Source organism: Mesoplodon mirus (assembly GCF_964341445.2).
Source record: "Mesoplodon mirus genome assembly, chromosome: 2".
Lineage (NCBI taxonomy): Eukaryota > Metazoa > Chordata > Mammalia > Artiodactyla > Ziphiidae > Mesoplodon > Mesoplodon mirus.
In genome coordinates, this window is record NC_138977.1 from 61594847 (window position 1) to 61609792 (window position 14946).

General features: G+C 42.3%; 1 protein-coding gene across 2 annotated transcripts in view; it reads left to right on the top strand.

Annotated features, from left to right (window-relative positions):
* Positions 1–4971: 4971 nt before the first annotated feature.
* The window catches only part of VCL (vinculin), a 92220-nt gene continuing 82245 nt past the window's right edge, over positions 4972–14946 (top strand). For both annotated transcript variants that reach the window (XM_082639713.1, XM_082639714.1), the window contains exon 1: positions 4972–5241. In XM_082639713.1, the coding sequence (XP_082495839.1) occupies positions 5074–5241 (168 nt within the window). In that variant the 5' untranslated portion in view covers positions 4972–5073. The remainder of the gene's footprint in view (positions 5242–14946) is intronic.

The window sequence follows — 14946 nt, forward strand, 5'->3', positions numbered from 1 at the left end:
ATCTCTCTCTGGTAACATTTTTTGAGTACTTATTATGTGCTAATCCTTTGTGTTCAATAAGATTGAAAACATTACTATCCCCATTTTAGAGATGAGAAAACCGAAGCTTTTTAACTTGCCAAGTGTCAATTTGAAACCGTGAGGTTAAGTGCCCAGCTGCAAATCTGGGGTTCTGTTATTATAGAGGAAGAGCAGAACAGATATTGGGGACATCTAGCAGTCTCTGTCATAGAGAGATGTGAGAGAAATGTAAAATGGTCATCTAATAAACGGAAGATTGTGATAAGTGCTACGAAGCAGAAAGGATTGTATAAAGAGCTCATGCCAGGGCTTAGCAGTGGGAAGTCATAGAGAAAGAACTAGAAGTGGGCCTTGAAGATAGGTGCATTAGTTATTCTATTGCTATGTAACAAATTACCTCACAATGCCCATTTACTTTTTTATTTTTTATATCCATTTATTTATTTATTTTTGGCTGCATTGGGTCTTTGGCTGCTTTGTTGGGTCTTTCTCTAGCTGTGATGAGCGGGGGCTACTCTTTGTTGTGGTGCTCAGGCTTCTCATTGAGGTGGCTTCTCTTGTTGGAGAGCATGGGCTGTAGTCGAGCGGGCTTCAGTAGTTGTGGCTTGCGGGCTCTAGAGCGCAGACTCAGTAGTTGTAGCACACGGGCTTAGTTGCTCCGTGGCATGTGGGATCTTCCCGGACCAGGGCTCGAACCCATGTCCCCTGAATTGGCAGGCGGATTCTTAACCACTATGCCACCAGGGAAGCCCACAACGCCCATTTATTATCTCAAAATTGTATACGTCCAAAGTCCTGTGTGGTGTGGCTGGATTCTCTGCTCAGCATCACAAGGGTGTAATCAAGGCGCCAACTGGACTGAGTTCTCATCTGGAAGCTTTGGGGCAAATCTGTTACCAAGATCATTCTTCTTGTTGGCAGAATTCAGTTCCTTGCGGCTGTGGGAATGAGGTCCATGTTTTCCTGCTGTCTGTCAGCCAGGGCCAGGCTTAGCTCCTAGAAGCTGCCTGCATTCCTTGATATGTGGCCTCTTGCATCTTTAATCCAGCAATAGCTTGTCAAATCCTTCTTGTGCTTCTAATTTTTAATTTCCTCTTCTGTGACCAGCTGGAGAAAATTCTCTGCTGTAAGGGGGCTAATGCAATTAGGCGAGGCCTGCCTCGATAACCTCCCTATCTTAAATTCAACTGTACTGTATAATGTCATCTAATCATGGGAGTAAAATCTATTATAGTTGTAGTCCTGGGGATTATACCAGGGGCCGTAAATCTAGGGGGGACATCTTAGAATTTTACCTACCAGAGTAGATAAGACATAGACAAGCAGAGAGAACTTTCTAGGTGGGAAAGAAATGCAGGCAAAACTCAAAAGTGAAACTCCACCACAGATTTTTGGATATTAGAATATGTCTGTTTGTGACTGCTCCAATAATAATAATAGCTTCCTTTTATTGAGGTCTCCTTAGTGTTTACACAAATTCATTCACCAATCCATATATCAGCTCTATGAGGGTGGTATCATTTCACTTTTACAAAGAAAGAAATTCAGGCAGAGAGAAGAAAAGCTACTCACCTGAGTTCTATCCCAATCAAGTTGTAAAGCTGGGATTACGGCTTGAGCTCTGGATGACTTCTGAGTTTGTGCTCTTTGCATTGTGTAACTGTGGGTCTGGATGGGAAAGCAGAAGGCAGTAATGTTGGTCTGAGCCCAGTCTGTGGAGGTATTGACGTTAAAATGTATCAAAATGTGTTAACAGGTGCCGTGGAAGATTTTAGAGGGTGCATGTGAATTGTGGGGGAGGAAGGGGACAGAAGTGGATATGGATGTGGATGGAGGGGAACACATGGACTGGATATGCAATATGGTATTTTAGGGAGGTTAACATGGCCAGTCAGGAGGAGCCTGGATTACAAGATTGTAGGCAGGGATGATATGTTACAGTTGACAACTACATGATCGAGCCTCTGAATCTTGCTGCCAACTTGCAGGAAATTCACAGGACAGAAGAACGTGTTAAAATGCACATAAGTATACAATCAGCAAAGTGGAGGCAGCGTGAGAATTATAGAAAACAAATCATATACAGTTCCATCACGCCAATATTATTATTACTAATGTGAAATAGTGAACAGAGAAAAAAGCTTTGGTAGCTATGGTAGGACTAGAGAAAAATTTTAATAGATTTGATAGGAAACTCCATAAGGAATGGAAGTTCCTAGGGAGCTGTTTAGTAATTAAGGCAGTCATGGTCAGACCTATGTTAACAGCTATATAACTAGGGTCAGGTTCATGGGTGTGCAATCAGTGTAGTTACACAGGGCCCTGAACTCAGAACTTCACATTTGGGGTCAAATGCTCTGCAATCATTGTCTGTATTCTTAATAATTTTATCTTTGAGTTTGTATTTTAGGAGAAGTCCAATGGGACAATTGGAACCGGCACTGGGGGCTTGGAACCTCAGCTTCTACATGGTCCTCCCTTCTACCACCTCTCTTGGATGGGTTTTCAGCTGCTTGCTCTCCCAACCTCTGGCCCCCTGACCTCATCCAGCCTCCCCTGCCCTTGTCCAGTGACCACTTTAACCCTCTACTCTACCTTGGGCGGGGCTCTGTGTGTGCCACCGATAGTATCTAGGGATTAGGCAAGGAGGTGGTCATTCTCAACCCAAGGTATCAATGCCACTGCATTTTTTTGCACTTGACTTGGTGGAGGTGAGTCTCTTGCCTTCCTTAGTCCAGTTATTGAGAGAGTCTCAGTGTGGAGGTTGTAATACCTTTGGAGGTCACCCATTTGCTGTGGGTTGGGGAGGCAGGCCTGTGGTAAGGGGAGATGCCTGGTTTGGCCTCCTGTTCCTTGCTGGGAATAGTATGTCAGTCCAGCGGCTAGCAGGAGGGGGCTTCAGGCAGCCAGTGGGTTGCATGGGCCCCCAATTTCCTATGGGGGGATCTGTATTTATCCCAAAGGCATCTCCCTGCCCAACAGTGCGACATTAGATAGCAAATAAAAAATACTGTGACAGATTGAGAGAGAGAACCCATAGAAAGGAGTAAGCTTTACATTTTAGTATCTTTTTTTTTTTTTTTTTTTTTTGTGGTACGCGGGCCTCTCACCGTTGTGGGCTCTCCCGTTGTGGAGCACAGGCTCTGGACGCGCAGGCTCAGTGGCCATGGCTCACGGGCCCAGCCGCTTTGTGGCACGTGGGATCTTCCCAGACCGGGGCACGAACCCGCATCCCCTGCATCGGCAGGCGGACTCTCAACCACTGCGCCACCAGGGAAGCCCACATTTTAGCGCCACCAGGGAAGCCCACATTTTAGTATCTTTAACAGCACTTTTTTCTGCTTTTTGATCCACATTTTTATTTTGCACTGGGTCCCACAAATTGAGTAGCTCTTCCTATGTGTGATCTTAGAAATTACAAAGTACCAAATTTAAAGTTTCTTAGAATTTAGAAAGTACCAAATAAACATTAGCTTAAAACAGACAGAGAAAGAAATCCATTGCCTCTAAGGACATGAAAACAGTAACAAAAAAGTGGAGGTATTTATGAGAAGGAAAAGTACAGGACTTGGTAACACACACAGCAGAAACAGGGGATATATACCATTAAGCAAAAATAATTTCAAGAATTGCACAGGGCAACACACACTAGTTTAGTTTCTTGCAAAACATGGGTGCTTGAGAAATATTTGCATTTGACTTGAGCATCTTCAGCTTGGAGGTATCAGTGAAACTTTCCTCTTGGAATGGGGAAGCTTAGGCAAAAGAGATTTTGAGGTGAGGAAGACATTTATAAGATGTCTTCTTCAAAGCATGCTGTGAGAGGAATAGGCAATTTGGTCTTATCTATCAAAATGTAAAATGTACATAGTTTTGCATTTTCACTTCATTTCTAGGTCCACGATAAATACACATGTGTACAATACAGAAGCAAGTACAATGATGTTCATGCAGAATTGCTGAATAGCAAAAATCAGAAACCAACCTAAATGTTCATAACTAGGAAACTGTTCGATTTCAGGCAATGGCGTACCATACAGCCATTAAAAAGAATGAGGTAGGGCTTCCCTGGTGGCGCAGTGGTTGAGAGTCCGCCTGACGATGCAGGGGACGCGGGTTCGTGCCCCGGTCTGGGAAGATTCCACATGCCGCGGAGCGGCTGGGCCCGTGAGCCATGGCCGCTGGGCCTGCGCGTTAAGAATGAGGTAGACATGGACCTATATTTACCAGGAGTGAGACAACCAGGGGATTTTAATTAAGGGGAAAAAATATCAAGTTCCAGGAAAATGCTTAATCCCATTTACTTAGAAAATACATATGTACAAGATAAGAGTAGATAAAGGTCTAGAAGCCTGAACACCAAACTTTAAACTGTGAATATCTCTGAGCTCGGGAGTGGGTGGAGCGCGTGTGTGAATGAATGGGACGCTTATGCTTTCTCTGTGCACTTCTGTATTTGAATGTATTACTGAGAGGAAATGGAAAGTGTATTTTGAGGGCGTCGTGTGAAGGGAAAAGTTGGGAAGCAGGGTGAAGACTTACAGCTCCCTGGTCTCTTCAGACTCCAGCGCCGGCTGAGGTGAGGAGACCCCGCCCCGCTGAGGTGATTCTGCAGAGGGGCGGAGCTCTGCAGAGCCAACACTGGAGGCGGCCCCGGGGGGCGGAGCCATGACTCCAGCCGCACGTTCCGCTCCCACCATGCCCTTATAAGGAGCGCCCGGCGTTAGGGCTCGGGAATCCGGTCGCAAACCCCGCAGCTCAGCCCCAATCCCAGGCCCCTCCCTTGGGAATGGGGGCGGGGCGGGGCCTTGGCGGCGCGGTTGCGTGGGCGGAGCATCTCAAAGTGGGACCAATAGGAGTGGAGGCCCGGGTCTGAGCGGCGTTGCCATTGGGCGCGGCGAAGAGAGGGGGCGGGGCGCTCGCGAGGCTGGTTACGCCGAGGGAAGCCCGGACTCCGTAGTCACTGCTCAGAGTCCGTCTCTCCGCGGATTCTCGGCCCCGTCGTTCTCAGATCTCTGTAGCCCGCGGTTCGCCGCCCCGCTCGCCGCCGCGATGCCGGTGTTTCATACGCGCACGATTGAGAGCATTCTGGAGCCTGTGGCGCAGCAGATCTCGCACCTGGTGATCATGCACGAGGAAGGCGAGGTGGACGGCAAAGCCATCCCTGACCTCACCGCGCCTGTGGCCGCCGTGCAGGCGGCCGTCAGTAACCTCGTTCGGGTGAGCGCGCTGGGCCTGGGATGGGGAACGGGGGCGGGAGACGTCCCTGGGGTTCCGGCTCGCCTCGCGGCTCCCCTGCGCTGCCTGTGGCTTTGCCGGTGGGCTCGGGAGCCAGACCGCCTCGGGTTTGAATCCTGACGCCCCCGCGTTGTGACCTTGAGCAAACCCCCGAGCCTCTCTGGGTTTCAGTTTCCTCACCTATAAAATGGGGGCAATCATAATAATGCCTGCCTTGCGGGTTTGTTGTGAAGATTCAGCGAGGTGGTATTTATAAAGTGGCTAGCGCAGCTTATGACCCATAGTAAGCGCTCAATAAATGATAGGCGTTAGGATGTCTGATAGCCCCTTTCCCTCAGCAGGCTGTCGCCCCTCCCGTTGACAGCCTTGCTTTCAGCTCCTTTTTAGGCCTCCCCAGTCTGGCCTCTGGGCTGGCGGGCTCCTCTGCTGATTCCCTGACTTTCCTTCCAGGGATTCTTATTTGAGCCACGTTGTTCTCCTTTCTAATACTTCTGCCCCTCACCTTGAAACCCGCCTCACCCACCTCTGAGCCCTCCCCAGAGCTCCCCGCGTCCGGCCCTTCTGTCCACTTGTCTTAGTGGCCACTCGTCCCTGTCTCCTCCTTTCCTGGGCATTCTACTTCTGCTCACACCTCTGGCACTCACAAACACCGGGTGCAGTAATTCATGACTACGAATCCCTTTTCCCCTTTTCGCTTAACCCTGTTGCCTTTCATCCCCTTCCTCCCCCTCCAACTCCCGTGGAGATTTCCACCTGGCTTTACTTGCTGTCAAACGGCTTCCTCCCACTGGGGCCTTTCTAGACTCGGGGGCCCTCTTCGTCGGCCCCTCCTCCTGGCAGGAAGCAAGATGGAGAGGCCTGTGGAATCTGGGATCTGCGGCCCCTGCCGGAGAAAAGAACGGGGCGTCTCCTCCCCGAGCCACAACTTTCCTAGATGGCGAAGTGGCTCTGCAGACCCCTGTAGCCCACAGCTGTGACTAATAACTGAGGTGATTCCTCGAGGAGGCGGAGCCCACTTCTGAAAGGGGAAAAGAGGTGCTGTGACCAGTCTCCTAACACTCTGCTGGCTAATATCACACTTTTCTTTCCCACCCTGGGTGGGTGACTCAGACTGCTGCTGCCTGTGAGGAACAAATTTGGAAAAATTTTATACGGCTTCCCCACTGAGCTGTGTAACTAGTGTGTGCCAGGGTAGTTAGGAGGCTGGTAGGCAACTGTGGGTCTGGGTGGGGCTTGGGTTCCGTATCTGATTAGAGCACTTTAGTGCACTTCAGCTGCTCAGAGTCTTCCTCAATCTTCAGGGGCCCAGTCCAGGAGACAGTTCCGGAGACTGGTAACTAGGAGAACACTACTGACCAAATTCCCCATCTGCCTTCTGTGTAGATTTAGTTAGACTGTATTCAGGAAGAATACTGAATTCATTCAAAATGTCTAGTTCTACACTGTTCTTGTTCTTTTTATAACTAATTTTAATCTAAGACTCCAGAGTACATTCTTATGTAGTGTTGTCTAACATGGCTGCATTCCAGGCCTCCATTTCTCAACAAATAGGAAGCAATGTAAAGAGACAAGGTAATAGTGTCCCTCCAAGGAGTACTTCAGGAAATGAAATCTTAAAACCACATGTTGCATTTGGAGCAGAGTTAGTGTATAGTCTAGGGGCTGATATTTGGTTAGGCTATTTAGAAAAAAGTTATTTATGAGCTTCAATGCATGAATTAATAAGAACTGAATGTCTGCTATATAGGGAGCATTTTAATAAATCAGTGGTTCTTAGGTTGAGATGTGTATCAGAATCACCAGTGGGGCTTTTTAGAAATAAAGATGTCCAGCTCCCACCCCAGACTTACTGAGGAGCTCTTTAGGGGGTCAGGTCAAGGCCTTTGTGTTTTTGAGAAGCTCCATAGGTGGCTTTGATATAGTCCCTTAGTTAGGAAACACTAATAGATACTGTGAGACAAATACCAAAAAAATGAGGCCATTGATAAGCTGAAAACAAAATTACATATAATTGCAAACTTCCCAATACATTACAAAAGAAGGGACTTGAGATTGGTGGTAGATAGGAGTTAGCAGAGAGAAAGTGGGGAGGGTTGTGTTGATAAGTAGTTAATCATGAACAAAGGTACTTGTGAATAAGTGACTTCCAGATTACAAGTAGACAAGTAGATTGTCTTGCTTAGCTCAGGAGGCAAGTTGGAGAGAAACTGGAGATGAAATTGGTGCATGCCATATGGGCACTTTAACAGAAGTCCAATAAGACGAACAAAGAGAATGGAAGGGATAGGATGAGGACAGTGTGTGAGGGAGACTGTATAGATTGTGTTCTGGGGAGGCCTGAGGACCTACCCATTGCTTGGAATCCTGGGTGTCAGTTGTGGCCCTGTGTATATGCTGCTGAATATTGTGATGAGTTGTGTACATGTATCAAGTTCCCAACTAGATTGTGTCTGGAGAACAGGCCTCGTATGTGCTTCTCAGTTCCTACCCTCAACATTGGCACATGGGATGGCTTGATATTGTTGAAGGAAAGAAGGAACTATGGGAAGGAAGATAAATTAGACTTTTAAAATTGGTTGGTCATGAGGAAAATGAGGGCCTGGACTTTGGGTGTGGCAGGGAAAATGGAGCAGGAATTAGAACCATATTAGAAATACAGTAGAAGAAGAATTAGTAGAGCTTGATAATAGAACTCTCAGGAAAAAAACACACGGTGCTACTATAAATTAACGAATCTGATTTTTGAACAAATATTCTGGAATTTATACAATTCAGGTTTCTTTCAGTTACCTTGGGAGGCTATATCCTTATTCCAGTGCTTCTCTTTGGGAATTTCTTACAGATTATCTACATATATATGTCAAATTAGTTTTATTTTGGTCAAGAAAATTTTGTCTGAAGTGGGCATTTCTTAACCTTACTACTTTATGTACCATTCTTGAGTCTAAAGTGACTTTTGGATATTTCCAAAATTAAAACTTACCAGGTGATGATGAAATTCTGAATTGTTAAGCTGTAGTCATCCATTTATCAGGTTGGTATTTATTGAGACACCCTGCTTCTAACATCAAAGCAATAAGTATGATATTGGGCCGAATAAGTATAATACTGGATTGAAGGTCCTAAGTGGCCCGGAGGAAGTGAAGTATCATGGAAGTTCAGAGGAAGGTAAGGTTACTTTTCTTGAGAGCATGGGGAAGGCTTCATGGAGGAGATAACCTCTGAGCTGGCCTTAAAGAAGGTGGGATTGGAACTTTTAAAGACATGGTAAGAAAGACATTACAAGTAGAAAGAATACCTAAACAAAGGCATAGAATTATTGAGAATCTGAGGACCAAGTTTTGACTTAGGAAATCATTAAGCAAGACTCATTTAGATTTGTAATTTTTCATGTGTATTTGTTAAACAAAAGTAGTCTGGTCACTTTATATATATATCATCACAATTGAGTCATCACTTTTACCCCACCCTTAGGGAGAGGGTAGGATGGGATTATTTACATGTCCTTTTTTCAAACTGAATAAGACCATTTTTTAAAAAACAGCTTTGTTGATAGATAATTCACATACCATACAATTCACTCATTTAAACACTCAATTCAGTGTTTTGGTTTTTTTTTTAGTGTATTTACAGAATTGCACAACATCACTACAGTCTAATTTTAGGACAGTTTTGTTCCCTCAAAAAGAAACTTCATACCCATTACAGTCACTGATTCTCTCCCATCCCCCAGCACCCCAGCCCTAGGCAACCACCAGTCTGCTTTCTGTCTTTGTGGATTTGCCCTTTCTGGACATTTCATATAAATGGAATCAGAAAATAATGTGGCCTTTTGTGTAGGACTTTTCACTTAGCATAATGTTTTCAAGGTTCATCTGTGGTGTAGTATGTGTCAGAAATTCATTACTTTTTGTTGCTGAATAATATTCCATTGTATAAAATAAGGCCATTTTAAACACAGAGAATGATTCTAATGCAGTAACAAAACAAGGAGGGGGCCTAGGAGAAAGATGGATGGGAAAGGAAAAATAGAGGAGAGGTACAGGTTCCAAGGATGGGATTCAGTCAGCAGTGTGAAAAATTCAGAAGTCTTAGACTGTCTGTCTTGTAGCATGGTATATAAATTTTTCTTTTTTCCCATTGAAGTGGCCCATAGAAATCTGACAGTCTTTGTGACCATATAGTCGTGCCAGTTTTATTAATGGGGGTTCATACACTTTGCGTTCTCCATTGCATCTGAGGGCATGTGTTGTAACTACGCCGGGGGCTCATGAAATATTTATTTCGGACGTTTTTGTGGCCTTTACTTTTATGAGCCTCACCCACGTATCATACCCTGTTGGGACCAGCTCTGGGACAAATAGCAGCATTGTCTTTAAACTGATAGATGAGAAAGACTGTTCTGCTCTTAAAAAGAAATCAATTTTGTCATTATAAATTATCTGTATTAACATCTGAAATTATTCCTACTTTAATTTCTTTTGGTTGATGTTGGACTTATTTCAGTTAAAATAAATAACAGTGTTTGGGTGACAGGCCTGTGGGTGATTTTCTTCTTCTTCATATTCTGTATTTTCCAATTTTTAAAATGAACATATAAACTCCTATATTAAGGAAAAAATAAGGTAAATAATAAGAATGTATAATTCTTTATGGTTTATAAAATGCTTTCATATGTATAATCTCATAGCAGTCCTTTAAGGTAGGTATTGCTATGGTCTGAATTTTACAGGTGAAGATACTGTAGATCAGGGAAGTTAAGTAACCTGCCCACAGTGGCACAGTAGTTAGTGGTGGAGCTTGGACTTGAGCTCTGTTTCTCTTACTCTGGACACTCTGCTCTTTTCACTCCACCATTCTGTATCCACTTAGAACACAGTTGTTAAATATCACTGGAAGTTTTCTAGCTTGAATCAGAAGCAATGAGAATGTTGTTAGTCAAAGAGTTTCCATTTGTCCTGGGCTTGGCAAGATTATCTGTTTAAAGGCTGGTTTTGGCATGGCGTGTGTGAAGAGCCTGTATTAAAAAAATGATGTGAAGGTAGTGTTCTGTTTCACAGTGACATTCAATTTTGCAGCATTAAAAAAAAAAAGAATAGATACAGGTAACACAAAAGTATGTATGCCAGACACGTAAAGGCTTTTCTAGTATTTATGGCTGCTTAGTTGAAGTCTATGAGAACTAAATAGTATTTAAAGTAGGTTTGTAGGATTTCTGTATTTAAATAGTATTTATAGTAGGTTTGTGGATTCTTTGGGGAATTGTGAAGTTTCATTTGAAACACTTTGTCTCTAGATCAGAAGAGATATACAAATAGGACTTAGCATTTACTCATGATGGAGAGAATGGAAGAGTTTTGGAGATTGTATGTTTCTACAACTATGTTTATAATTTTAATGGAGCCCCAGTTTAAATATTTGTTTATATATATTGACACAGTGGAAAGTTGGGCTTTTCTAAAGCTGTTTTGTAAATAGCACTGGTATAACAATGGACAAAATAAAAGTTATTTTATATTTTATGGACAAAATAAAAGTTAGAGTAAAAGTTTTGTGATATCAACCACAGTATCATAAGTTGACCCCTGCTATAGTCAGGAGTAAGGGCAGCACTAAGGCAACTGTTTTTATGGAGATGGGACTTATTTGGATTTTAATATTTCTGGTATATTGGTTAAAAAAGGAGTCTGGTTATTTTATATACTTAATTACCGGTCACATATATATATATATATATACACATATATATGTGTGTGTATGTGTATATGTATATATAAAATACTTACATTTTATATGTATCACAACTGAGAGGGTCATTATTTTAAAAGCTTTCTGACAACTTCCTGGTCTTTTACTGGCACACCTAGAAAGAGGGTAGGATGGGAATATCTTAATTATCCACAGTCTAAAGTCCATCATAGCATGTATTTTTTTCTCTTGTGACAGTCATAATACTTGGTCGGTGTTTGTCTTCATTGGGTTGTACGTTTCTCAGTGGCAGGGGCCATGTCTGGTGTTTGCTCCTTTCAATGTCAGGCTGGTCATAGGTGTGCAATATAACTTTTTTTTTTTTAAAACGAACTAACTATATATATGTGTATATATATATGACATTCATTTTTTAAAATATAAATTTATTTATTTTTATTTATTTTTGGCTGCATCGGGTCTTCGTCGCTGCGGGCGGGCTTTCTCTAGTTCCGTGAGCAGGGGCTACTCTTCGTTGAGGTGAGCAGCCTTCTGATTGCGGTGGCTTCTGTTGTTGCAAAGCACGGGCTCTAGGTGCACGGGCTTCAGTAGTTGTGGCATGTGGGCTCAGTAGTTGTGGCTCTCAGGCTCTAGAGCGCAGGCTCAGTAGTTGTGGCGCACGGGCTTAGTTGCTCCACAGTATGTGGGATCTTCCTAGACCAGGGCTCAAACCCGTGTCCCCTGCATTGGCAGGCGGATTCTTAACCACTGCGCCACTAGGGAAGCCCATCATTCATTTTTTTATGCACAAAATATTGTAATAGGAATTTTTGTGCAGTGACAATTTTCCATCCCCAGCTTTCAGACATCCGGTATAGCTGAATTTGAACAGTCTCTTTGAATTTATAATGGGCCTTGTCTGAAACAAGTAGAATATATACTAGGAGGGAGGAATGAATGGCTAACTGCCCATTGTTTGAGATAACAAAAGTGTTCAGGCTATTTTGGGTTGTGGTTCTCTGTTTCAGAGTCATTTCAACTATGCAGGCTACTTACTAAATTCATAATGTGAGAATATGTTGCCTCCTATCTGAAAGTGGCATTGGGATTTTGCATTCTTTTTGCCTTTTTAAAACATAACAATTTAGACCAGGTGTTGATATATTATTTGGAACTCTGCTGGTTACAGTGTAGTATCATACTGAGTCATGAATTCCTCATTAAGAGATCTTTATTTCCTTGAACCATATGGCAGGAGACAAAAGATATCAGAAAGTTGATATGCTGTTTTTTTGTTTTTTGGCTGATCCAGGCCCAACCTTTTCATTGAACCTTATGTCATGGTCATGACACCGGGGTATACTTTTTACATAATAAACCAGCATTAGAGCAGTATCAAAAGAAGTAGAAGTCCTTAAAGGGCGAACATCAGAGATTAGCTGGTATCCCAGCAAGTTTCCTCTCTAGGATAATGCTCTGTGCTCAGGACTGTTGCTGAAAAAGGGCCATTCTATTAGTCTATGTTGCTTTCAGGCCAGTCTGCTCTTAAACCTTCCCATATAGACAGGACTAAAAGAAGAAAACAAATTTCAGCCTTGGCTTTTTTAAGCTCCAACAGCCTTCAGTGCTATGTAGTATAAATACTTCAGAGTGAAATTTAAGGAGTAAAGTTCAAATCTGTAATAAGACTCTGAAACACCCAGAGACAAAAGTTGGTATATGGGAGGAAGGACCTCCCATTGCAGGCTTTCATCTGTCTTTCTGTTCCTTGTACATTGGACCTGTAGAATTCTTACAATATGCATTTGGGTATATTGGGCCACATAGACAGTTTAGTTTGGATAACATAAGTTTTGAGTTATCTAGGCGCCTGCTTCTCTGTTTTTTTCTGTCATTTTTGTATTTGTTCAGTTTCCATTGGGAATGATTATGAGAGGAACGCTATCTTACCTGTTTCTTCTTAACAATCTGCAAAAAGGTTTGTTAGGGAAGGAAGCTGAAATAAATATGTAAGTAGGGGATTTTTGTTCATTTGTATTTTTATCATTAACGTTTTATCTTTAATTTAACACTAAAAATATGTATACTATTAATAATCATTTTTGTCATGCTGAGCTTCGTATAGTCTTTCAAAAAGAACAAAATTTCTCTTGTTACAAAAGTATTACATTTTTATTGTTGAAAATTTAAAAAATCTATCTTTAGTCACAGTCGTCTCCAGTGTTTCTCAGCCTTTTACAGTCTGTTTGAACTTGATTTGTCTTTTTGTCTTTTCTCTCTACTCCAAACCAATTTGTTTCCCTAGATGTAAATACAAACTTAACTATATATAGATGCACCAGCTCTTATCCCTTTTCACCATTAACACCCTTCCCCCTGCAAACTGTTTAACTCACTTTCCTGCTCAAGAATTTGCAAAGACAAGTGATGAAACCCAGTCAGTTACAACAACCCATGACTTTCTCTGTCATGTGCTGTTTAGGGAGCCATGCTGTACTTAGCTAACTGCTCTTTCAGTCAGTGTGGAATGAAATAAGTTCAAAATAATGGGCTAGATCTTGAAAGAACTTATAATCACAACATCCTTATTAAAGATATGGGGTCTTTACATTGATTAAATCTATTTAAGTATGTGCATTATGTGCAGACAAAGGGATAGAGTATGATAGAATAATGGATAAAAGGGGACTTGTATAATTAGACATAGGCAGTTGGAGATTCCTTGCCTTTCTTCAAGTCCCTTGGTAAGGCTTTGTAGGTCTTGTGTCCTTGTATGCTGGGTCATCAGTCTTTGGATGATTGAGTTGATTGTGGGTTTGTTTTTTTTTTCCCCTCTTTCCTTACTCCCCTAGGGTGTCTCCCTTTAAGACTGTTGGTTTCTGGAGGACAAGGACTGGGTTATATTATTCTTGATATTCCTGGTGCCGAGCTTATCCCACAGTCTCTTGCTCATGGTATTCCTTTGATAAGTGTGTTGTGCCTTGATACTCTCTATACCTGCTAGTCATTCTAGGCTCATTCATGATGAAGATAGCTCACTATCTCTTGCCTCCATTGGATGGCTTGGTGACTCTTCTTCTGCGCTCAAATGTTGCTATATGCAGATGCCTGCATAATCACAAAAAGAAACAAAGGTTCATAAATATTATATTGTGTTGGTTACATATTGGAACTTTAGATTCCAAAAAATTCCGTCACTTCTATGAGAAGGCAGCTCATTGGATGGGTATGAGTGTGCGATGTGTGTATGTATAGAGGATGAGAGGTAGTGAATCTTAGAACTAAAAATGTTTTACAAATATCATTAAGTTGCAGAAAATAGAGTCTTTGGCCCTTAGAGAATTTCCCACTGATAAGATTTCCAGTTGGATGACTTTTAAGGGGAAAGTGGCTGAATTTCATTGCAGTTGGCCACAATCCAAGCCAAAGTCATTCCTTCTTTTTGAAATAAGCTTAACTTATTCCCACAAGTAGGCTTTCTGTGAAGAAAGAAAAATGGTATGTTTGTTCTTAGAGTTGAAAGTTGAGGGACCAGCTATCAACTTATCTAGCTTCCCTATATTTCCAGCCTTCTCTCTGTCCCCACCCCATCCCTGGAGAACTGGCTCATCTTTTATCTGTAAGGTGGACAACATGTTTTTATTCATTTAATTCAAGTAGATAAGGATATATAAATGTGCTAGTAAATCTCTAGTAACACTTAAATTTCTTATTCTGTGGCTTTTCCCCCCAAACCACCAAAATTAGTTATGACTCTAGCTGTGCACATTGCCTGGTGTTCTGAATAATAGTAGGGTATATAAGACATGGTCTGTGGCCTCAGGTTGTTAAAATACAGATGAAAATTATGATCTTATAAAAGATTTAGCTTATCTACATCTTCTCCATCCATGAAATTGTTGCAGAATTTAAATTATTTACTTTAAAGTTTGTACGCTAGTACTGTAACTACAGTTTTGATTCCTTGGAGCCATGGAGAAAATGTGAGTGGGCCAGTAG